This window comes from Mus caroli, unplaced genomic scaffold (assembly GCF_978045245.1).
Source record: "Mus caroli unplaced genomic scaffold, Mus_caroli_1 scaffold_18, whole genome shotgun sequence".
Lineage (NCBI taxonomy): Eukaryota > Metazoa > Chordata > Mammalia > Rodentia > Muridae > Mus > Mus caroli.
Window position 1 is genome coordinate 47336298 of NW_028227273.1, and position 22828 is coordinate 47359125.

The 22828-nt window shown below is 48.6% G+C and overlaps 1 protein-coding gene across 3 annotated transcripts; it reads left to right on the forward strand.

The window, feature by feature from the left end:
* Nucleotides 1-10202: 10202 nt before the first annotated feature.
* On the forward strand, nt 10203-22171 carry Cimip3 (ciliary microtubule inner protein 3). Of its 3 annotated transcripts, none has more exons than XM_085832739.1 (2): nt 10203-10266; nt 21654-22171. In XM_085832739.1, exon 2 carries the CDS (start codon nt 21693-21695, stop codon nt 21984-21986), a length of 294 nt encoding a protein of 97 aa, XP_085688865.1. In that variant the 5' UTR covers nt 10203-10266; nt 21654-21692; the 3' UTR covers nt 21987-22171. The 3 variants fall into 3 exon arrangements, with proteins under 3 accessions (XP_085688865.1, XP_021004979.1, XP_021004978.1); XM_021149320.2 differs by lacking the exon at nt 10203-10266 and adding an exon at nt 10886-10968; XM_021149319.2 differs by lacking the exon at nt 10203-10266 and adding an exon at nt 20848-21023.
* The last annotated feature ends 657 nt before the right edge of the window (nt 22172-22828 follow it).

The following is a 22828-nucleotide window of genomic DNA, read 5'->3' on the forward strand; positions in this document are numbered from 1 at the left end:
ATGGTCCCCTGAAAGCAAGAGGCAAACTACTGACCTCCCTCCCCCACCCCACCCCACCTCGCCCTCTTAACATTTTTATCATCTCGTCTATTTACTTGTGTGCCTGTGCATGTATGAGCATGGCACCATGTGCCTGTGGAGCTCAGAGGGCAACTTCTGGCATGTAGGTCCCAGGGGAGTTGAACTTAGGTCAGAGGCTCAGCAGCAGGCACCTTTACCTACTGAGCCATCTTTACTTTTGCCTTTACATCATGATCTCCCCTACTGTCCAATGGAAAGGATACAAGGTTCTCGTGCCCCCCAATCCCACAAGGAACCCCATTCGATCTTGGATATTGTCATGGCTTACCTGAGCGCTCTAAGTGCTCAGGCACAAGGCCTAGGCTTTGACAAGAGGTCTCTCTTGCTCTGGATAACTTCTGGGTTCTTAGACCCAGCCCATGGCCAGGCAGAGTCACCATCCCATTTGGCTCCAACCATATATAGCACCCACTGAGTGCTTAATGCTCTTGAAAGGCATTGTGTGCCCAGCCCTGGACCTCGAAGGAGCCAGATGAATCCAAGACCTGGTTTCTGAGCCTCGGGGTGCTGAAGGCTGTTTGGGAAAGCAGACAGAGCCATGGTGAGATGAACCACAGGAAGATAAATGAGAAAGGGATGAGAAAAAAGGGGAGAGGAAACACTAAACACAGTGGTTTGGGGCACCAAGGGAGAGCATACAGGAGGTGTCTGCAGGGGCTTAGATGGAGCTGGGTCTCCGGTATGAACTGCTACAAGGCTAGCCAGAGTGTGGAGGGCTCAGAAAGCAGGCGAGGGCCTGGAGATGTGGCTCAGTGGGTAAACTGCTTTCTGTGCAAGCATGTGACACAAGTTCAAATTACTAGCGCCTCTACAAAAGCCAGGCCCAGTGGTGAGCAGTTGTAATTCCAGTGCAAGAGGGGTGAGGATGCAAAGGCAGGTGGCTCCCACAAGCTGCTAGCGAGCCAGTCCAGCTGAAGTTCCGAGTTCCAGGCTCAGTGAGAGACCCTGTCTCAAAATAAATAAATAAATAAATAAATAAATAAATAAATAAATAAATAAAGTGGAGAGTAATCAAGGAAGTCATTTAAAGTTAGCCTCTAGCCTCTACGTATAGCAAAGCCCATGCATGTGTGAGTGTGCCTGCGTTCACCTACACACACACACACCATATTTCAATGAAAAGGGGGTTGGGTGATTAAAACACATTGTATGCATGAATAAATAGGCAATACACTTAATAGTTAAAGAAGACACCTCAGAAACAACCAAGTGGCCACCAGGAGGCAGCCGAGTAAATCACACATCACACAATGGTATAATAATGTCATTCTCCTGGAAGGGTTCTACATATCAATAGGACATGTCCCAGTCACTCAGGAGGCTCAGGGAAGAGGAACAGTTGAGCCCAGGAGTTCAAGACCAGTTTGAGCAACGCATAAAATACCATCTCTGGAAAAGAAGAGAGATGAGTAAACCCGCTGACTCCCCAGGTATCTCAGATGAAATGATAAGCCAGCCCCTGTGTGTCAGCGTTCTGCTGTTTGGGGAAGGGGAGAGGGACAGGCAAGTATGGTGTTATTTGCTTTTGTTGGCACAGAGAAACTTTGAAAACATAAATTAAAACCTAGTAAAAGTGTTTGCTGGAGGAGGAGGCAAATGGGAGGGACACATTTCAGAAAGTTAAAGTTAGAAACAGCTGGACCAGGAGGCGCATGCCTTAAATCCTATCGCTCGGAGGCGGGATGGAATCAGGAGGATCGCAGTTTCAAGCCTACAGAGTGAGTTACAGGCCAGCTACATAATGTGACTGACCCTGTCTCAAAAATAAAAACTGAAAGCCAAACAAAGCCAGACGGGTGGTATTGCACGCCTATAATCTCACAAAGCACTTGGGATGTGGAGTCAGGAATCAGGCGTTCAAAGTCAGCCTCGGCCAGGTAACAAGTTTAAGTCCAGCCTGGGCTACACAGGACCTTGCTTTAACAAACAAACAAACAAACAAACAAGGAATGAATGAGTAAGTAAATAATCAAACGAATGAATAGAAGGGCCTGCAGGGGGCTGGAGAGATGGCTTAGTGGGGAAGAGCACTGGCTGTTCTTCCAGAGGTCCTGAGTTCAAATCCCAGCAACCACATGGTGGCTCACAGCCATCTGTAATGGGATCCAATGCCCTCTTCTGGTGTGTCTGAAGACAGCTACAGTGTACTCATATAAATAAAATAAATAAACTTAAAAAAAAAAAAAAAAGAAGGGCCTGCAGTTTGTGAATGCCAGTGTCTGAATCCCTTGTTATCTTTTTTTTTATTTAAAAAAATTTAAAATGTATTTATTTGTGTTTTAGTGCTTTGCCTGTGTGTATGTGTGCCGTGTCCAGTCCCCTTAGAGATCAGAAGAGAGAGGTTGAGACCTACTGTGTGGGTGCTGGGGACAGAACCCAGGTTCTCTGGAAGAGACACAAGGGCTGAGCCAACTCTCCAGTCCTGTCTAGTTCTTTTTAAATTACGTATTATTTATCTGGGGAGGAGTGGAGGTGGTAGCATTCACAGGACACAGGGCCCACGTGGAGGTCAGAGGACAACTTATAGGAGTTGTTTTTCTCCTCCCACCGTGTGGGTCCTGGAGATGGAACTTAGGTTGTAAGGCTTGGCAGCGAGTGCCTTTATCCCGAGCCATCTTCCCTGTCATTACCCAGGGGAGTGTTATTAGGCACACCTCTCTTAGCTTAGTTTATCATCTCTCATGCAAAACAGGATGTACGTTAATGTCTGAGAGGCTGTAGCCCAGAGCAGTGGCTACCAGATTGCCCCCGCAGGATCCTGAGCTGGGCGGGCAAGGGAGACTGGAAACATAGGGTTGGTTTGTTTTTGTGCTGCAAGGGAACTTAACCCAAGGTGTCCGGCTCGGCTCTCTCTTTGTCAAGAGTTCTGCCACTGGGTGTCGCCTCAGGCTCTAACAGCTGCAGTGTTTCAGGGACGTCCACCCTAACAGCTGGCGGGAAGGTGAATGGGAAGGGCTGGGCTGAGGGGGCAGAAGGAAGCCACTTAACTGAAGAGAGGATCAAACTGGTCACCCAGAGAGGACGAGGGCTGGGGTGTGTGAGCTCACACTGCAAACAGAAGGGTGTAATTGCTAGTCTGTGGGAAAACAATGGCCCTGATTGGCAGGCGGAGGCTAATGTGCTGAGTCAGCTTCTTCAGCCCTGGACCAAGAGGAAGGCCAGGGGCTACGCCTGAGGTTGCTAGTGAGACCATAAGGGTGAAGCACACAGCCTGGCATACAAGGAACACCCTGAAATGCTTGTTCACTTTTCCCCAAAGCTGGTCCCTTTGCATCTAGGAGCATCTTGGCTGGGAACAGAGGATGTTGAGGCCTGCTGTGACCTGCGAATACCAGAAATGTTTAAGATTGAGGTTTGAGTGTCAGCATATTCTAGGCTGGCTCTCACACCACCCATCTCCCCTCCACTGCCTTCAGTCATGGGGGGATCTGCAGAGCTAGCTTCAGTATGGAGAACCCATCTCCAACTTTCAATTTCATCTTGTCAACCCCAGAGCTATGGCAACTCAGTTTCCCTCAGCAGAGTCAAAGCCTGATTTGGGGCTGAGGATGGGGGTGGCCCGGCAGGCAGAGTGCTTGCCCAGCATGCATAAGGACCTGGGTTTAATCCCCAGCACCACAGAAAACAGGCATGGGGGAGAATGCTGGCAACTCTAGCACTGGAGAGGTTGAGTCAGGGGGATGAGAAATCCTAGGTCATAGGAAGGAGACAGACAGAATGGGGCTGGAGCCTGATTCTCTTTCCTGCCTGAACTTAGTCAACTAATAACATTACCGCGTGCCTGCTCCTCCAGTAAAAGAAACAGTCAAATAGCAGGCATCCCTTTGATACAGACAAAACCCCATCCTGTAATTAATCTCTGCTCAGCCATTACTCAGCCACCTGCAACCTCCTGGCCCACTCTGGAATGTGGGGTGGGATCTGGCCCAGGAAGTCACTATCTAACCAGAAACCCCATCCCACCGCGGTAAAGCCTGTGTTCTCTCTGGGAGAGGCTGCTGGAGACATCTTCAGCTCACTTCTATCTGACCCTGGTCTCTGCAGCTAGATCCTCAGAGCTCCTTCCCACCACCGGATACCCAGATGAGCCTGGCTGCAGGGCAGCATCTTCTTCCCAGGTGGAGGACATCTTATCTCCAGGAGCCCCATGGAGGAGGGTCTGGGGAGGGGGAATTCAACCTTCCCCTTTCCTCTGGAGAAGCGACTAGACTCCAGACTCCCTTCTGACAGGACCCAGGAACACTTACTTGCTTAGCTTGTGTTGAGAGGTGTGAACGAATGGTGTCTGCCCTGACCAGGAGGTGTGTGTTTGGTGCTGGGAAGACATTTGCTTTCCTATTACACACACACACACACACACACACACACACACACACACACACACATGCACACATATTTGAGACAGAGTCTCACAATGCAATGCTGGCTAGGAACTTGTATGGAGACCAGGCTCCATACTGGCTTTGAACTCCGAAATCCACCCGCCACCACCTCCCCAATGCTGGAATTAAAGATGTGTGCTACCATATTTTAGTTTGCACACGTACCATGTGCACGCAGATGCCCACGGAGGCCAGCAGAGGGGGTGGGATCCCCCTGGAGCTGTAGTCACAGGTGTTATGATCTGCTCAGTATGGGTTCAGAGAACCTGACTTGCTGCCTCTGGAGAAGCAATAAGCACTCTTTTTTTTTTTTTTTTTAGATTTATTTATTATATGTAAGTACACTGTAGCTGTCTTCAGACACTCCAGAAGAGGGTGTCAGATCTCATTATGGGTGGTTGTGAACCACCATGTGGTTACTGGGATTTGAACTCAGGACCTTTGGAAGAGCAGTCAGTGCTCTTACCCATTGAGCCATCTCGCCAGCCCGCAATAAGCACTCTTAACTGATGAACCAAAGCGCCTTTTAATCCCCCCATGAGCTCTGTTGGTGGAATTCTAACCCAGGCGCTGGGGTGGGAGGTGGAGGGTGCTTTTGGGTACTGATTAGGTGTGACTCCTGGCTCTCCTGCATCTCAGGACTGTGGCCCTGGCCATGCAGTCACCTCTCCTAGCCTTCTTTGGTTCCTGCGGAAAGCAAGGTTTTAAGTATTTAGAGTGTCACCCGATGCAAGGAGAAATGGGTAAAGGCACTAGCAGATGCTCGGCCCAAGTGCCTAGGCCATGCCCCCCTGCGCTAACTTCAGATGCAGAAGTACTAAACACTGCACCAAAGTGTCAGAGAAGAGCCTGCCAGGGAGCAGGGTTGATTCAACAGAGCACCCTAAGAAGGAAAATTCCAGCAAGGCCAGTGAGAAGGGCAGGCCAGGTATCTACAAGGTCCCCTTGAAGGCCAGGGAGACACACTCACAATCTGAAGGAAAGTGCACATTTTGCATGTGTGCACATATGCTTGTGCACACTTCAAAAAAAAAAAAAAAAAAAAAGAGCTGTGCCTGGTAGCACAAGGCTGTAGTTGCAGCTGCTCAAGAGAACAAGGCAGGGGGATCAAAAATCAAAGCGTACTCAAGCTACAGAATGAGTTCAAGGTTACCCTGGGCAACTGAGTGAGACCTTATCTCAAAATAGAAAGTTGGGCCAGGGGCTGGTGAGATGGCTCAGTGGTGCTCTTCCAGAGGTCCTGAGTTCAATTCTCAGCAACCACATGGTGGCTCACAACCATCTGTAATGGAATCCGATGCCCTCTTTTGGTGTGTCTGAAGACAGCGACAGTGTATATATATATATATATATATATATATATATATATATATATAGTAAATAAATCTTTTTTTTTTTTAAGAAAGTTGGGCCAGGAGTGGTGGCACATGACTACAATTCCAGCACTTGGGAGGCAGAAGGTTCAAGGTTATCTTTAGGAAGGTGAGGGATTCAAGGCCACCCTCAGCTACACTGAGGCACTGTCTCAAAATGAGCTATGGATAGCTCAGCAGTTGAATGTGAAAGGCCTACACTCTGATGTGCTGATGAAGTCTGTAGCCCCAATCTCCGGTAACTGAGGCTGAAGGATCCCTTGAGTCCAGGCACTCCAGACCTGCAGGACCTGGAAGAGATCAGAAATAAACTGCTAGATGCTCACCCCAGAAACCCGGACAGAGCTTCAAAACAGCAGGGATGGATAAAATCTTAAGGAATCAGAGCTCTAAAGCAAACAGTAGGATACTATCTAAATCACACAGTACTGCTTATGTAAATGAACACTACCCGCACAGCAAACAACAGCCTGTGTTTTGCAAGAACACAGGAGCAAGAAGATATTCATTAATGGCTGCTGCCTCTGGCTGACTGGCTGGGCCAGGGATGCTATTGAGGAAGGGAGATAAAGATAAGCATTGGACCCAGAGTGCTCATATGCTACAGAGCCAAGAGTTTGAACAGTCCAGCACTCTGTACTTTTAATTGGCAATCAGAGAGAATAAGTAACCTGCACGACACGGAGCAGGTAAGGAAGAGAGAGAAGATGCCCCAGAACCAGGTCTAGTAGTGCAAGGCCGTCATCTCTGCCCCTTTCAACCATCAGCACCTGACAGCAGGCAGGCAGGAGGCCGTGGGAGGCTGAGGGTGGGGTGGACGGTGGCTCTTCCTGTGCTCCAGGTCAGCCCAGAGTCCTGATGGTTTTATCTTTCCCAAACACCCACTGAGCACTGGGGAGGATGGACCACAGCCCTCACCTTCCAGGAACTTCTAGGATGAATGCAATGAGGTCACCAGTCAGAAGCAGGGCTGAGTCAGCACTGTGAGCTGTTTAGAAAGAGTGGCAGTGTAGGCTAGCAACTGAGCTCTGAGCCCATGGTCCTTACCAGGAGCCACCAGGATCATGTCTGGTATGACTTCCACTTGGTAGATTAGGAGTTGAGGCACAGAGAGGTCAAGCCATCTGTGCAAGTCACGGAGCTGGAATTTATGCCCAGGAAGGGTGAGCCCAGAGGCTGGCTGGCTATGTATGTATATATATGTATGTATATATATGTATGTATATATATGTTTGTGTGTATTTGTGTATCTGTGTGTGTATGTATGTATATATGTGTATCTTTGTATCTGTGTATGTATGTATACATATGTATGTATCTTTGTATCTGTGTATGTATGTATATATATATGTATGTATCTTTGTATCTGTGTATGTATGTATGTATGTATGTATGTATGTATGTATGTATGTATCTTTGTATCTGTGTATGTATGTATGTATGTATGTATGTATGTATGTATCTACTTATCTATCTATCTATCTATCTGTCAGGGTCATAGTATGTAGCCCTAACTGGCATGGTCCAGACTGGCCTCAAACTCAGGAATCCACCTGCTTTACCTCCCGAGTGCTGTGATTAAAATCCTGTGCCACCACTGCACAACCTATGGAGCTGATGCTAGGGATGGGACCTCAGGCCTTGCCTGTGCCAGGCAGGTGCTCTACCACTAAACCCAGGACACAATTTGGAAATGAAATAAACAGGCAAGGCTTGCCTGGCCAGGTTTCCCTAGAGGGGGATTTCCCTAGCTATTAACCTCCACCCCATAACATTTCCACATCAGAGTAGCATGGTCTGGGCTAAGGGTACTATTGGCAGAGCTTAGCCTAACTGTCATGTAGAGCTCCCCACCTAAGAGCTTCCATGAGTGATGGAGTGCCCCATTATCAAATGTGCAACATCATGGCACAAAAGGGGACCTGGGCCACTCAAAGAGTGGCTGGGACCTGTCCCAGATCACCTAGGACCCTAGATTTCCAGCCTTCACCCACTTTGTATAACAGCCATTGTTCCCTTCCTCGCTCTCAAACTTCCTGCCTTGCATGCTCCTCTGAAAGCTTCTTCAGGCAGAGGGCTAAAGCCAGGCCTTCTCCCGTGGGTCAGAAAGGCTGGCCACTCTGCCAAAGGCCCACCTTTCCATTCTTTCTGACCAAGAGCTTGGTATTCTGATTACTGGGGCCTTTTCTTCCGGTGCGCAACCCCTCCCAATATCCTTGGCGATTCGGGGTAATGAGCATCAGGGTGTGAGATCTAGGTCCAGCCTATGAGCTATCTGCACCTCCGCTTCCAGTTTGCCTCTGGGTTCCAAAGTCCACTCTGTCACCCACGGTCAGCAGAGACAAGGTGCCAGGAAGAAAACAAGTCCAGAACTAGCCTAAGCAGCCAGGCAGCAGATGGCACAATGGTGCCAGTTAAGTGTGGTGCATGGGAGGTAGGACCCTAATGGGTAGGGATTTTTTTTTTTTTTTTTTTTTTTTTGGTTTTTCGAGACAGGGTTTCTCTGTGTAGCCCTGGCTGTCCTGGCACTCACTTTGTAGACCAGGGTGGCCTCGAACTCAGAAATCTGCCTGCCTCTGCCTCCCGAGTGCTGGGATTAAAGGCATGCGCCACCACGCCCGGCTGGGATTTTTTTTTTTTTTAAAACAAAGTTTTTTATTTACATATTTTTGTTTTGTTCTATGCGTGTGAGTGTTTGGCTTACATGTATGTCTGTGTACCATGTGTGTGCCTAATGTATCAGGAGGCCAGGAGACAGTGTTACAGCTCCTGGGTCTGGAGTTACAACTGGTTCTTAGCTGCTATGTGGGTGCTGGGAATCGAATCCTGGTCCTCTGGAAAAGCAGACAGTGCTCTGAACTGCTGAACCTTCCCTTCAGCCGGACCTTGTTTTTGAAGATGAGATCAAGGCGGGCCACTCAACCACCCACCTGCCAGTCAATTAGCGGCCCACACAGTGATTGCTGGTGTCTGTGGAGTGATGAGTTTGTGCTGGCCATCATCCTACAGACTCTGTCCCAGTCTGATAGGAAGAGACTGTCCGTCCACCCATCTCACAGTGGAGGACAAAGAGGGTCAATCCGTGTGTCCAAAGTCACACACAAGGAGACGGTGTGGCTCAGATTTAGGGTTCAGGGAACCTGGCTCCTGCACTACAATCTGTTCTCTGCGGAATAACCATCCATCAACCTCCCGGCCAGCAGTCTGCCCACCCATCCGACCATCCCCTCATCCCCGCCCCCCCCACCATCCATCCACCCGTTTGTCCATCCAGCTGTCAATCTCTCATTCATTTCTTAGCAAGCTGACTCTTTGTCTGTCTCTGTCTGTATACCTACCCTCCCATATCTAGACTAACAATCCAGCTGTTTGTCCATCTGCGTGTCCACACATTCATCTGTTCATCCACTCACCCATTTCTGACCAACAAGTCAGCTGTCTGTCTATTTGTTAGCCCATCCATCCACCAACTCACTCCCTAGTTAGCAAGCCAACTGTCCACCATCCATCCATCCATCCATCCATCCATCCATCTGCCCCTCAGTCCATCTGTCCATCTATCCATCCATCCACTCCCTAGTCAGCAAGCCAGAAGTCTATCCCACAATCCATTCTATTCCTTCACCTCCTGACTCTGATTCAAAGTATGATAAAGAAGGAATATCTATCAAGTATCTATCAAGGGCCGAAAAAGATGTGATGTGTTTAAGAAGGTGGCACAAGCCTTTGAGTTCAAGGCCAGTCTGGTCTAGACAGCTGGTTCCACGACATCCAGGGCTGTTATGAAAAGAAACCCTGTCTCAAAAAACAAAAACAACAAACAAACTAACACCCAAACTCCAAACAAACAAAAAGCAAAAACAAAAACAAGGCAGCAATAAAAATAAGTCAGCTTGTAGCATAAGGAGTAAAGGGAACAGCAAGAGATGGGGAGACAGAGATGGCTCCAATACCCGTCTAGCCATCTATTCATCTATCCAATCAGGAGGGCTGGTTCATTCCCCATCTATCCATCTATCCGATCAGGAGGGTTGGTCCATCCCCCATCTAGCCATCTATTCATCTATCCAATCAGGAGGGTTGGTTCATTCCTCATCTATCCATCTATCCAATCAGGAGGGTTGGTCCATCCCCCATCTAGCCATCTATTCATCTATCCAATCAGGAGGGTTGGTTCATTCCTCATCTATCCATCTATCCAATCAGGAGGGTTGGTCCATCCCCCATCTAGCCATCTAGCCATCTATCCAATCAGGAGGGCTGGTCCATCCCCCATCTATTCATCTATCCAATCAGGAGGATTGGTCCACTCCCCATTTATCCACTTGGGAGGGCTGGCCCATTCTCATCTATCCAGCAACATGTCATCCCTACCTCCCAATCGCTTTTTACCCATCCATCACTTGTCTTCCACCTCTGTAATTTAGAAGGTAAGTAAAAGAGAAAAGGGACAAACAGAAGGCAGGGATCTGGGCTTAAGGAACTGATTCTGCTATATAGAGAGTTTGAAGGCAGGTGGATGAAGGTCTGTCCCTGAACAAGAGCATTCAAGGCTGGAGAGGTGGCTCGGTGGCTTGCTGACAGGATTCAGTTCCCAGCACCCAAGTGCTCACTTATAACCACTGTAATTCCAGTTTCAGGAGAGGGACCAACTGCCTTCTTCTGGCCTACTTGGGTACCTCCAGGCATGCATGTGGTGCACATACATATATGCAGGCAAAAATTCATACATATAAAATAAATAAATAAATAAATAAATAAATAAATCAATCAAAATCAAAACGAGAGAGAGAGAGAGAATGAGAGAATGAGAATGTATTTCCTCTCTGCCAGTGATTTCATATGACACATTGGGGACCCACTAGAGACTAGAAATACCTTACCCCACTGGGAGGGTTCTAGGGGTCACACTGTAGAGGGGAGAGGGCCAGGCCCTGAGTCTGTGTCTCCTTGGGAGGATAGATGAGTTTATGCTGTAAGCAAACATCACAATACCTAAGCCCCCACACCAGGGCCCCTTGCCTTGGTATCCTCAGTGCCCTCCCAAGACACCCCGGGTGCCTCTGGATTCCTAACCACCAGAAGTCCCATTTCACCATCAAAGAAGACGACCCTAGTCAAAGATGTTGAAAGTGAGATGACATCATGGGGCAGGGGCCGGGCGGTCCAAGGTCACAGTGATTGAAATGGACTGAAGGGAGGTGAAGGTCCTTTCCAGGCTGCCTGTGTTCCTGGAGCTGGGGCTTGAGTTACAGGGCCGGCCATGCAGAACTCGGTCCGGTCCCTTCCTTCCTGCAGGGCTCTGTTGTGTTCTGTGGGGGTCAGGGGCAGAGGAAAAAACTATCATTCAGTTCCTCAGGTGCCTTTAGACTTGGCTTCTGCAGTGCGCCTTCCAGACTTCTGTTGGCATCTCCTAGACAAATCGGTTAAGTCACTGATTAAATCTAGGTACAGGTGTATGTGTGTGCCTCTGTGTGTGTGTATGTATGTGTGTGTGTATATATATACATATATATATATGTATATGTATCTGTATATATATATATAAAATGTGTGTGTGTGTGTACCTCTGTATGTCTATGTGTATATATGTGTGTGTGGTGTGTGTCTGTGTGTGTGCCTCTGTGTATATATGTGTGTGTACCTCTGTATGTGTATGTGTGTGCCTCTGTATATATATATATATATATATATATATATGTATATAATGTGTGTGTGTGTGTGTGTGTGTACCTCTTTGTGTCTATGTGTGTACATTCCTCTCTGTGTGTATATGTGTGTGTGGTATGTGTGTGTGTGTGCCTCTGTGTATATATGTATGTGTACCTCTGTGTGTGTATGTGTGTGCCTCTGTATATGTGTGTACCTCTTAGTGTGTATATGTTATATGTGCATGTGGTGTGTATGTGTGCCTCTGTGAGTCTCTGTGAGTGTATGGGACTCTCTGTGTGTATGTGTGTGTATACCTGTGTGTCTCTGTCTCTGTGTGTGCCTCCAAGTGTGTCTCTCTGTGTGTATATGTGTTTGTATGTGTGTGTGTGTACATGCCACAGCATATTTATGGAAGTCAGGCAATTTGCTGAAGTTGGTTCTCTCCTTTAACCATATGGGTACTGGAGCTCAAACTCAGGCTGTCAGGCTCAGTAGCAAGCACCTGTATTGTCTGAGCCGTCTCACTGGCCCTAGTGTCTCTTCTTTACAAGTGTCGGGAAAAGTATAGAGTATTCTAACACTCAGAGATTAGGGTTAGGGGTTAGGGTTAGGGTTGGAGGGCATGTTACAATTTGAACAAGTAGCTAGATGTAGACCCTGGGTAGCCCAGGGTCTAGCACCTGTTGTCTTTGGTGCCCCCCCCTCACTCCCCACTGAGGCAAGGCAGCCCACGGTGGGAAGGGTGCTATACTATGTAATGCCAATCTAATCCCTGTGCACACTGCATTCCTCTAGTCGCACTGCCCCATGACATGCCAGGACCAGCTGGTGAGGTTGATGGCCGGATGAGGCCCATTTTGCAGAAGTTTGAAGGCTGCCTGACCTGTAAGGGCAGAGAGGCAGGTCAGATCTCAGCCTTTAACCTGTAAAGCCCTGATGCGTTCCATAACACCAAGTGCCCTGGGTGCCCTGAGGAGACTCCCAGCTGCCTCACCCCTATGGCATTTGCATTTCAACAGGGCACCTGACCAGCTACCAGAAAGTGAGAGAGTAAGGGGAGACTCTCAGCCCTGGGCCAGGGCTGGCGGTGTAGTCTAGTGGTTAGTGCTCTTGCCTAGAAGAAGTGAGAGAGATCCTGGATTCAGTTCATCAATACTTCAGATTAAGAAAAGGTTCTGGCTAGTGTGGAATTGGCTTTCCAAGCTACGATACTCAGGCCTGGGCCAAACCAGGCCATCTACCCATGGGCCTGAGGCCTTTCAAGGACAGGGTGTCTTCCTAGAAGATCTACCTGCTACCGTGAGAACTTACCCTTCTTAGAAAGTCATGTCTTTTCTATTTTTTACCCTGAATGTGGGCAGGTATGCTTTTGCATGGCATATATGCACTTGTGTGCTCACAAAGGCTAAAGGAACATGGATGGTGTCTATGGTGTTCTTTTCTGTCACTGCCTACCTCAATCCTTTGAGACAGGGTCTCTTACTTAGCCTGAAGCTAGGCTGGGAGTGGTCAGTATCCTGATTCTAGTGTTCACAGTGCTGGGTTTGCAGTGTGGGGACTACCCCTGGCTCTTTTCCAGGGATCTGAACTTGGGTCCCTATGTTTGCACAAGTGCTCTTCACGGGAGGTCACTGTGCTTGGAAGTCTGGGAGGGATAAGACACCTTTGAAGTGTCTTCCTCAAGGCTCCGAGGCAGGTGTTCTCAGCCGTGGCCTTGCTGCTCCTGAGCCGTGGGAATTCTTTGGTGGTGTGGTGCTGTCCTAAGCATGGGAGGGATCCCTCTCTCTAACCAGCCCCAAGCCCAGGACAGGGACACCACAGGGAAGAGCTGATAAAATGAAATCAGACATTAACCTGGAAAGTATGCAGCCAGGCCCAGCCTCCCTCCAGTGCTGGCCGTGCTGGGTCCTGGGCAGGGATGGGTGCTCTCAGCGCAGTGAGTTAATATGCCTTACTCACTCAGAGCCTTTCTGGTTTGGCTCTGGGGAGGGGCAGGGCAAGGCTAGGGCATGAACTCTCTCTTCCTTCTTCCTCATCAGCTTCCTCTTCTTTGTTCTCTCTCCTTTCTAAAAAGAAAAAAAAAACCTATTTTTATTTTACGTATGTTGGCATTTTTCCTGCGTGTATATCTGTGTTAGGATGTCAGATCAGACAGTTGTGACCCCACCACGTGGGAGCTGGGAATTGAACCAGGATCTTCTGAAAGAACAGCCAGTGCTCTTAATCCCTGACCCATCTCTCCAGCTCCTCTCTCTTTCCTTCTATTATTTTACTTATATGATATGTGTCTCTGTGTGTGCTACATGTATGTAGGTGCCCACAGAGTCTAGAAGAGGCTGCTGGACAGATCCACGGAAACTGGAGTTACAGGCAGGTGTGAGCCATCCAATGTGGGTGCTAGGAGCTGAACTGGGAGGTCCTTTGGAAGCAGAGCAAACATTCCTAACTGCTGAGCTGTCTCTCTAGCCACCTCCTCCCATTTCGTTTTTTCTCTTTTTTCTTCCTCTCTTCCTTTTCTTCTACCTTCCCCGAGCCTTTCTTTTGCCAAGTTTCTGTGAGGGCTCACCTCTGGATGTGTCAAGGCCCTGAATGTGTGGCAGCAGCAGCAGCAGCAATATCTCGAGCAGAACTGACAGGTGGGGGCCCAGAACAGCTGTGTTCAGAACAGTTGTGCCCAGAGCAGGTGTGCCTAGAGTAGATGAGCCCAGAGCAGGTGTACCTAGATCAGGCATACCTAGAGCAGGTGTGCCCAGAGAGCATGTGTGCCTAGAGTAGGTGTGCCCAGAGACCAAGTGTGCCTAGAGCAGGTGTGCCCAGAGAGCAGGTGGATCCAGGCCCTGGGACTGAGGCAGAGAGGGAAGGCTGTGTTGGAATTTTGGTTGCTGTGCAAGTCAGTTGTGAGAGTTCTGGAAAATACAGTGTGGTTTGTCACAAACTTTAACTGATGGTAGCTTAGCTACCCATGAGCCTCTGCTTCAGCATCAGATAAATGGGATAAACACCTCACTTGTCTGTTAGGAGCTTTGGCAGAGGTGAGTGAAACATGCCGGGAAGAAACACCATGACTAAGGAAACTTATAGAAGAAGGAGTTTATCAGGTTTACCGTTTTGGAGGGTTAGAGCCCATGGCCATCATGGTGACAAGCATGGTAACGGGCAGGCAGGCATGACGCTGGAGCAGTGACTGAGTAGCTCACGACTTTAATCCCAGCCCTTGGGAGGCAGCCCTCTTGGTCTCTGGGTTTGAGACCAGCCTGGTCTACAGAGTGAGTTCCAGAACAGTCAGGGCTACAAAGAGAAACCCTGTCTCAAAACAACAACCAAAAAGAACAACAAACAACCAAAATAAAAACCAAAGACAACAACCATGTGGCAGAGAGAGAGCCAACCAGAATGGTGTGGGCTTTTGAAACCTCATGTCCACCCCCCAGTGACATACCTCCAACAAGGTCACACTTTCCTGATCCTTCCCCAATAGTCTTACCAGCCGGGGCTATCTCCAGACTGTCTTGACCCAAGTAACGACCCAGGCCTTTTATTAATTATGAAAGCCTTTGCTGCCCTGTTGGGAAGCTAGCTCGTATAATTTAAATTAACCCACTTACAGTAGTCTAAGTTCTGCTGCATGGCTCATTTCCTCCCCCTCAGCACCAGCATCTGTTTCCTCCTTCACTTCTGGCTAGCAAATCCCCTCACACCTGATTTCTTTCCCAGAGTTCCCATCTCTGCCTCTCTTTTCTGGTTTGGCTCTGGGGAGGGGCAGGGCAAGGCTAGGGCATGAACTCTCTCTTCCTTCTTCCTCATCAGCTTCCTCTTCTTTGTTCTCTCTCCTTTCTAAAAAGAAAAAAAAAACCTATTTTTATTTTACGTATGTTGGCGTTTTTCCTGCGTGTATATCTGTGTTAGGATGTCAGATCAGACAGTTGTGACCCCACCACGTGGGAGCTGGGAATTGAACCAGGATCTTCTGAAAGAACAGCCAGTGCTCTTAATCCCTGACCCATCTCTCCAGCTCCTCTCTCTTTCCTTCTATTATTTTACTTATATGATATGTGTCTCTGTGTGTGCTACATGTATGTAGAAGTTCTGTCTCTCTTCTCCTGCTTTGCTAGATGCTGGTCAGCTCTTGATTACCAATCGGAAGGAGATAGAGAAGTTCTTTGATGCTTCATAGAAGTATCAATACCAAACAAAGTCTTGTTCTCAACTCTCTGCTGGTGCAAAAATCAGCATTTGACTAATACAAAGAAAACCTTTATGCAGAACACAGGTCTCATCAAGGGACCCAGTAGTCTGACATTTGAGCCCTTGGGGGCTATTCTCATTCAAACCATGGCAGTAGAAGCTTGATTCTGTCAGCCAAATTATCTGCCTTCTGCTCCCTAGCATTCTGAAGCACCTGCCTCTGTCATTCCTGGTCCCAGCCTCCAGGGGCCAAGAGGTCAAGATGCCAAGTCCCAGGTTGTAAACTGAAGGAGGAGGCCATAGTGGTTTCAGGAGTCTCAGAGTGGTAACTCCTCTGGCTTTTTTTGTTTTGTGAGGAAGCATCCTGTGTATCCTGGGACTTTGAGCTCACTATATAGTTGAGGATGACATGGGCCCTCATATTCCTGCCTTCATCTCCCAAGTGCTGAGACACTCAGACCAGACACCCTTGCGCCAGGTTTACAATTTATTTTTGTTGTTGTTTGTTGCCCGCGCTTTTTTGTTCCCCTGGTAAGAACACACTCAGGGCAACCGGAATCTTCTGCGGCACAAGCTTTATTGCTTACCCCATCAGGAGCCAGTGGAGAAGAGAGCCAGAGAGAGAGAGAGAGATGGTGGAGCCCCCTCCCTTTTATGGAGGACTGTCCTCCGCCTCGGACGTGTCACTCCCTGATTGGCTGCAGCCCATCAGCCAGAGTTGTCATCACGGGAAAGGCAGAGCACATGGGGTGGGAAACTACCCCAGCGCATGTGCAGATGGTTTGTTTATTACTTAGAACACAGGTGTCAGTGCCATCTTATAATGGCGAATGTGAGGACGGCTCCTTACATCTCCCCCTTTTCTTTTATTTAAGAGCAATAGGCCACCCATAATAATGAGAGTGGAGATAGAGGTCAAATCCCCAGTGTGTAAAATAGGGGCTTTACACAAAACCTCCTCCCAGGCTCATCACCCGAAGGGGTCTTGGTCTGCTCCCGTGTCGTTTTTCCTGGGGGAAGGACACTTGGACACTCAACCTTCTTGAAAGATGACATGTCTCCCTAGAATAGGCTCATATATGCCACAGAGCCCTTCTACTGCAGTGCTTAGCCGTGCAACTCTCTCGGGCTGCTGAAGCACACTCACTCTATCCCGTGCAATGAGACTAGCCTCGTGGGGTGCAAGAGCTGAGTGGCCAGCGACCTATTGCTTAAGCATAGATAACCATATATCAGGGGAAGCACCATGTTCTAGTGCTGCAAGCGCCTGGGAAGTAACCACTTTGTCTCTCCTAGTTTGGGCCTTAAGCTTACAGACCAATCAGAGAAGCAACACTAATCCACAGCAAAGAACAGCTCCAAATAATTCCACCCCCACCCATTCTTTAAAGAAGGAAAATGTTGAAAAGATAGTCCTTAGGTCAGGGACAGGTCCAAGTGCGTGGGGCAAGTCTCAATTTTCAAAGGGTCTGTTCAAATTTAGCCGTCCAATTCTGTATCTCCCAACGCTGCTCTCCCTTTGTTGTTATCGCACTGGACATCACCAAGACGAGGGACATCAGTATTCCCTTGGTCAGTCTGGATTTTTCGGGTGAGTCTTTCTGGTATCCAAAATGGGTTGTCTTCATTCTGTAGAAAAACACAAACAGCTCCCCTGGATCTTATCAAAATAGGATCCGTTTGTTATTTAAAACATCTTTCCATTTAACCATCTCTTTGGGCCTATCTGGCTCTGAACAATGACGTTCAGCCGCTGTATCTTTGTTAATTGTCCAGTGGCTTCACCTGTTCGGGAGAGCACCTTCCAGGCCTTAATAGCCGTGGAGGAAATTTGGGCATAAGCTCCCCAGTGATAATTTGTTTGATCAGCGGTATAAGCTCCCTGACCCGTTAACAGGTCAAAGGTCCAATCTCTCTGCTCTGGAGTCAAAGTGGCAGCATTTGCTCGGGCCTGCGTTTGTGCAGCCTCTTGCCATAGAGCTCTCCATTCCATATATTTGCCCGCACTGGGGAGAGCTGCTTTTGCAATCATTTGCCAGACGGCAGGAGTTAATGCCTCGCCAGCAAGCCTGCCTAACTGCACCAAGGTGAAATTAGCATTGGCTCCATATTTACGAACCGATTCGGCAAGCTCTTTAATCTGTGTATAATCTACCGGAGCGTGAACACACCCACCCTCAGCTCCTTCAAAGACCGGAAATGCCTGTTGTATCTTCCTTTGTGCCTCTCTTGAAATGAACGAGTCCACGCACTGCCTCTCTGCACAGGGCTGACGCACTACGCAGGGAGGGGGCTCGCATAGGGCGGAGGTGCACTATGACCTTGAGGCCAAGCAGCAAGCTGGCCTTTGCCAGCTGCTTTTGGCTTTTTTCTTGACCTATAAGCTCGCATTTCTCTCTCATAACGAGCTGCTCCCTCCTCTAAGTCTGTTTTCTCAGAAGAGCTAATTTCTTTATCTGATTCACAGCTACTAAGAACTGGCTCTTTAAACTCATCTCTTTTCTCCTCTTTCCTTCTAATCTCTCCCCAGGTATTTTTCCCTGACATTAACTTTTCTTTTTTCCTTTGTTTTTTCTCCTCTTTCCTTCTAATCTCTCCCCAGGTATTCTTCCCTGACATTAACTTTTCCTTGGGTTCAAAACCCGTGGAAAGGCCTGTATACTTATTTGGCGCGCCATGTTTCCTCTTTGCTCCTGCTCTCTCTCCCCGCTTTACTTCTGATAGACTGTCTTGAATTTTGTCCAGAATTCTCCACCCTGCCTTAACCACTTGTTGACATGTGAAAAGAAATAAAAGGGCTTTTAACACTAGAGAAAATTCAAGACCAGACATACCTTGTAAAGCTGTAACGAACGCGCATCCGTTCCCCAGCTGAAGAGTTCTGAACCCACGCCGGATCCTTCTCAACAGTCTGTTTTGTGGGAACACTTCATTACCACAGTTCCCCAGCTGAAGAGTTCTGAATCCACACCGGATCCTTCTCAACAGTCTGTTTTCTGGGAACACTTCATTAACCGCTCCTTCCCCGTGATGTAGTAGCTCCCGGGTTTCGGCACCATTTGTTGCCCGCGCTTTTTTGTTCCCCTGGTAAGAACACACTCAGGGCAACCGGAATCTTCTGTGGCACAAGCTTTATTGCTTACCCCATCAGGAGCCAGTGGAGAAGAGAGCCAGAGAGAGAGAGAGAGATGGCGGAGCCCCCTCCCTTTTATGGAGGACTGTCCTCCGCCTCGGACGTGTCACTCCCTGATTGGCTGCAGCCCATCAGCCAGAGTTGTCATCACGGGAAAGGCAGAGCACATGGGGTGGGAAACTACCCCAGCGCATGTGCAGATGGTTTGTTTATTACTTAGAACACAGGTGTCAGTGCCATCTTATAATGGCGAATGTGAGGACGGCTCCTTACAGTTGTTGAATAATTATCTTTATTATGTGTAGTGTGTGTGTGTGTGTGTGTACATGTGCATGCAGGTGTCTATGGAAGCCAGAAGAGGGCATCATCATTGAATCCTCTGGAGCTGGAGTTACAGATGGTTGTGAGCTGCTGGGAACTGACCGCTAGGTCCTGCAAGAGCAACAATGCTCTCAACCACCGCACCATCCTTCCAGGTCCAGTTTGCAACTCTCTAAAGTTGTGTGTACCTATTTTAGTCCGTCCCAGCAAAGAATACCATCTTGGAAATGTGAAGGGCTCTGAGTCTGGGTGTTCACCACACAACAAGAGAGTCAAGTCATAAGACAAGGTGTTGAGGGAAGGAAGGTGATTTTATTCAAGTAGCTGGCTCCAGAAGAAGATAAACTCCTGTCCAAGTTTCATCTTGCTGGGAGACTGGTTTGGGGAATGGTTTATGGGATGGAGAATATCGTAGTGCAGTGAGGGATGCCTGGGTGCCTTCTCATGGCAGGCTGGCCAGTACTCAGCCACAGTCACACACAGAGATGCTTTTCAGTTCTGCCAATATTAAGAACAAAGGTTATTTCCTCAAGTACTTTTTGCCTCCGATTCCTTTGCCCACATGCAGATTGGCTGGAGGGGGGCATTTACCCAGAAGGTCCTCTGTCTGGCCAAACTCAAGAACGTGAAAGAAAATATCTTTCCTCTGATGTCTATGGAAGACAATGCTAAGTGATGTGATGGGGGTCCGCCAAAGATCCAGACTGGTGCTCAGCTTTGGGGGTGGCAACAGAGCACGATAGGGTGGGGCCCATAACAGGCTTGGAACAGCAATTCCTGGAGAGGAAGGCTGCCTACCTGGGGAGGGTAGGAAGACTTTCAAAACTGAGGATCGGGGGGTCTCATGCTGTCACTTGTTGCCGGAGAAAATAGTTTGTAGATCAAATGCCAAGGCTTGATTTGACTTGAGCCCCAGCTTTTGTAGGAGGGCTCAACCCTCCCTAACCCCATCATCTTTGGGGCTTCTCTTTAGAGCTCCGAGGCTGGGGAGAAAGAGAGAGAAAATGGTTGGTAGTCAAAGCCGTGGAGACAGAATCCAAAGTTCCTAATCCACACTTTGGCAGTCCTGGTCCTTCAGTTGTATTATCATGACTCTGAAAGTCCTTGAGAAAGAAGGAACTTGAGAGCTAGGGACAAGAGGATCAAGAATCCCAGGCTGGTGAGATGGCTCAGTGGGTAAGAGCACTGACTGCTCTTCCGAAGGACCTGAGTTCAAATCCCAGCAACCTCATGGTGTCTCACAACCATCTTTAATGGGATCCAATGCCCTCTTCTGGAGTGTCTGAAGACAGCTACAGTGTATTTACATATAATAAATAAATCTTAAAAAAATATTTAAGAATCCCAGGCCATCCTTGGGCTACCCTATTGACCTTGAGGGCCACATGAGAAATCCTCTCAAAGCAAAACCCATAAAGAAACACATAAAAAGAAACGGACGGACGCCTCATCTTTGGGAGATGGCATGGTGTTTTGAGGAACATGGTGGCCCTGTCACAGGTTATTCAAGAAATGGGTTAGCAGAGGGTAAATTGATGTCAGGACAGTGCGAATGACATGCTAGTAGGGGGACTTCTAGCAGTGGGGGGCCCTGTCAGCCAAGAGCAGAGGTTAAGGGGAGGTGGGCATGGGCAGGGCACAGCTGTAACAATGGAGGATTCTAAAACAGAACACACCAGCGGCTTGGAAGGTGGGGTGCCCTCTACAAGAATCAGCTGAGGTGAACCTATATTTCCCGAGCACTCTCTAAATGCTTTAGTTTGGAGCAAAGAAACAGGATTTGGGGGGCTTCTATGTCACAAGTAAGGGGCCTTCCTAAAGACAGTAAGCAAGAGAGCTCATTTTCGACCTGCACTGATTGGAATCTCAAATGATTTGGAGATGGCCAAAATAAAGGTGAGAGGGGCTGGAAACAAAAGCAGGCAGGTATAGACCAAAGCGGCCGAACACAGTGTGGGTTGAGGGATGGCAGGTGGGTGCTATATTAAACATCTTGCATCTTAGGCCAGATGCTTTGGGATCCCCCCCCAAGTACTAGACGCAAAAGATGGATTGTGTTGTTATTAATAACCAAAAGTAAACTTTGGAGCGAATGGAAAAGGCAGGAGCTGGAAGGGAGAGTGACTCCAAAGGTCACTGGGGTGGCTCTCTAGGAGAAAGAGGATGAAGGCATGATCATGTCAGGAGTTGGGGAGCACTCCAGAGGCCATGGGGAGGAGTGATGATTGGCTGAAGGAGGAGGGAGAGGAAAGAAAGAACAGCATTGACGTCAACATCCAGGTTCTCAGCTTTCGGAGCTGGCAGGTGCTGCTGAGAATTAGGCAGAAGTCCTCAGGAGCAGCGACTAAGGGGAGGGGCTTGCAGGCTGTCTCCTATTCTGGAGGCTCTGGCATCTTGGCCAGCTGAGCTGGGGACCCCGCATCGTGCCCCATTCTCCTTCCTGCCCTGGCTGTAGCAATTGCAACATCACAGTCTGGTGCCCCGGCATTCATCCCTGCCAACTTTTTCCTTCCTTTCTCTTCCTAGGATTCACAGAAATCCTTAATCCCCAGCCATGGGCAAAAGATGACATCAGGCACAAAGGCGAAGGTGCCGCTGACGGCCTTGTCCCAGAAATGGAAACGGGACCGAGAGCAGACTCTGGAGGCAGCTTATGTACCAGTGGTGGTGGATCCTCGGGGGCAGAACCCAGACACTAGCATCAGGTTCAGTTTCTACAACTCACAGTATTCCAATTCTCTAAATCCCTTCTACACCCTGCAGAAGCCCACCTGTGGCTACCTGTACCAAAGAGAAACCGACCACACCCGAAAACGCTTTGATGTTCCTCCAGCAAACCTGATCTTGTGGCGCACCTAGGTCTGCGGCATCTGGAAGTCCCCGTCCTGCACCTTCATCCTATAGTCCTGGGTCCCAGAGGGAAAAATCATTCCTGCCTGGAGAAGCAGTGTATACCTGGGCTAGCCAGGTATGCCGTGACAGCTGAGGGAGGCCTCTTCTCAATAGCAATAAACTATGCCCTTTTCTTTCCCGGCACCTAAATGGATAGGGTTGCCACCTGGTGAGTTTATTCAGAAGGGCCTGGAGAATTGAAAGGGTTTTCTCTTAGTCCCTGCTTCTCCCAGGGCCAACTGTCAGTCAGTGCTGACTTCAGAATTCCCATGGGGCCACACTTCACAAATGCTCCTCAAAGCTAAAAAACGCTGCCTGTGTGTGGATCCTGCTCTCTCGTGAGGTCGTTACCTCAGACTGTAATAACCGTGGGGGCGTGGAGACATGCAGGAAATGAGCACGTTTCTAGTAACTGCTTCTGTAAAAACGGCTGTTTGTTTTGTTTTGACAGGGTTTCACACAGTCCATCCTGGTCTCAAATTTGTTATGTAGCTGAGAGCGACTTGGAACTTTTGACCCTCCTGTCTTACCTGTCAAGGACCACAGTAGACCACACTCCTGGTCTACTGAGGGGTCGTGCATGCTAGACAAGCCTGCTACGAATTAAGCTATGTTCCTAATTGTTTCTGGCTTTTTTGTTGTTGTGGGTTTTGGGGGTGGGGATAGATAGAGTCTCTCTGTGTAGCCCTGGCTGTCCTGGAACTCACTATGTAGGCGACTCTGGCCTCAAACTCAGAGAGCTGCTGGCCTCTGCTTCCTGAGTGCTGAGATTAAAGGTGTGCACCACCAAGACAGGCTTATTATTTATG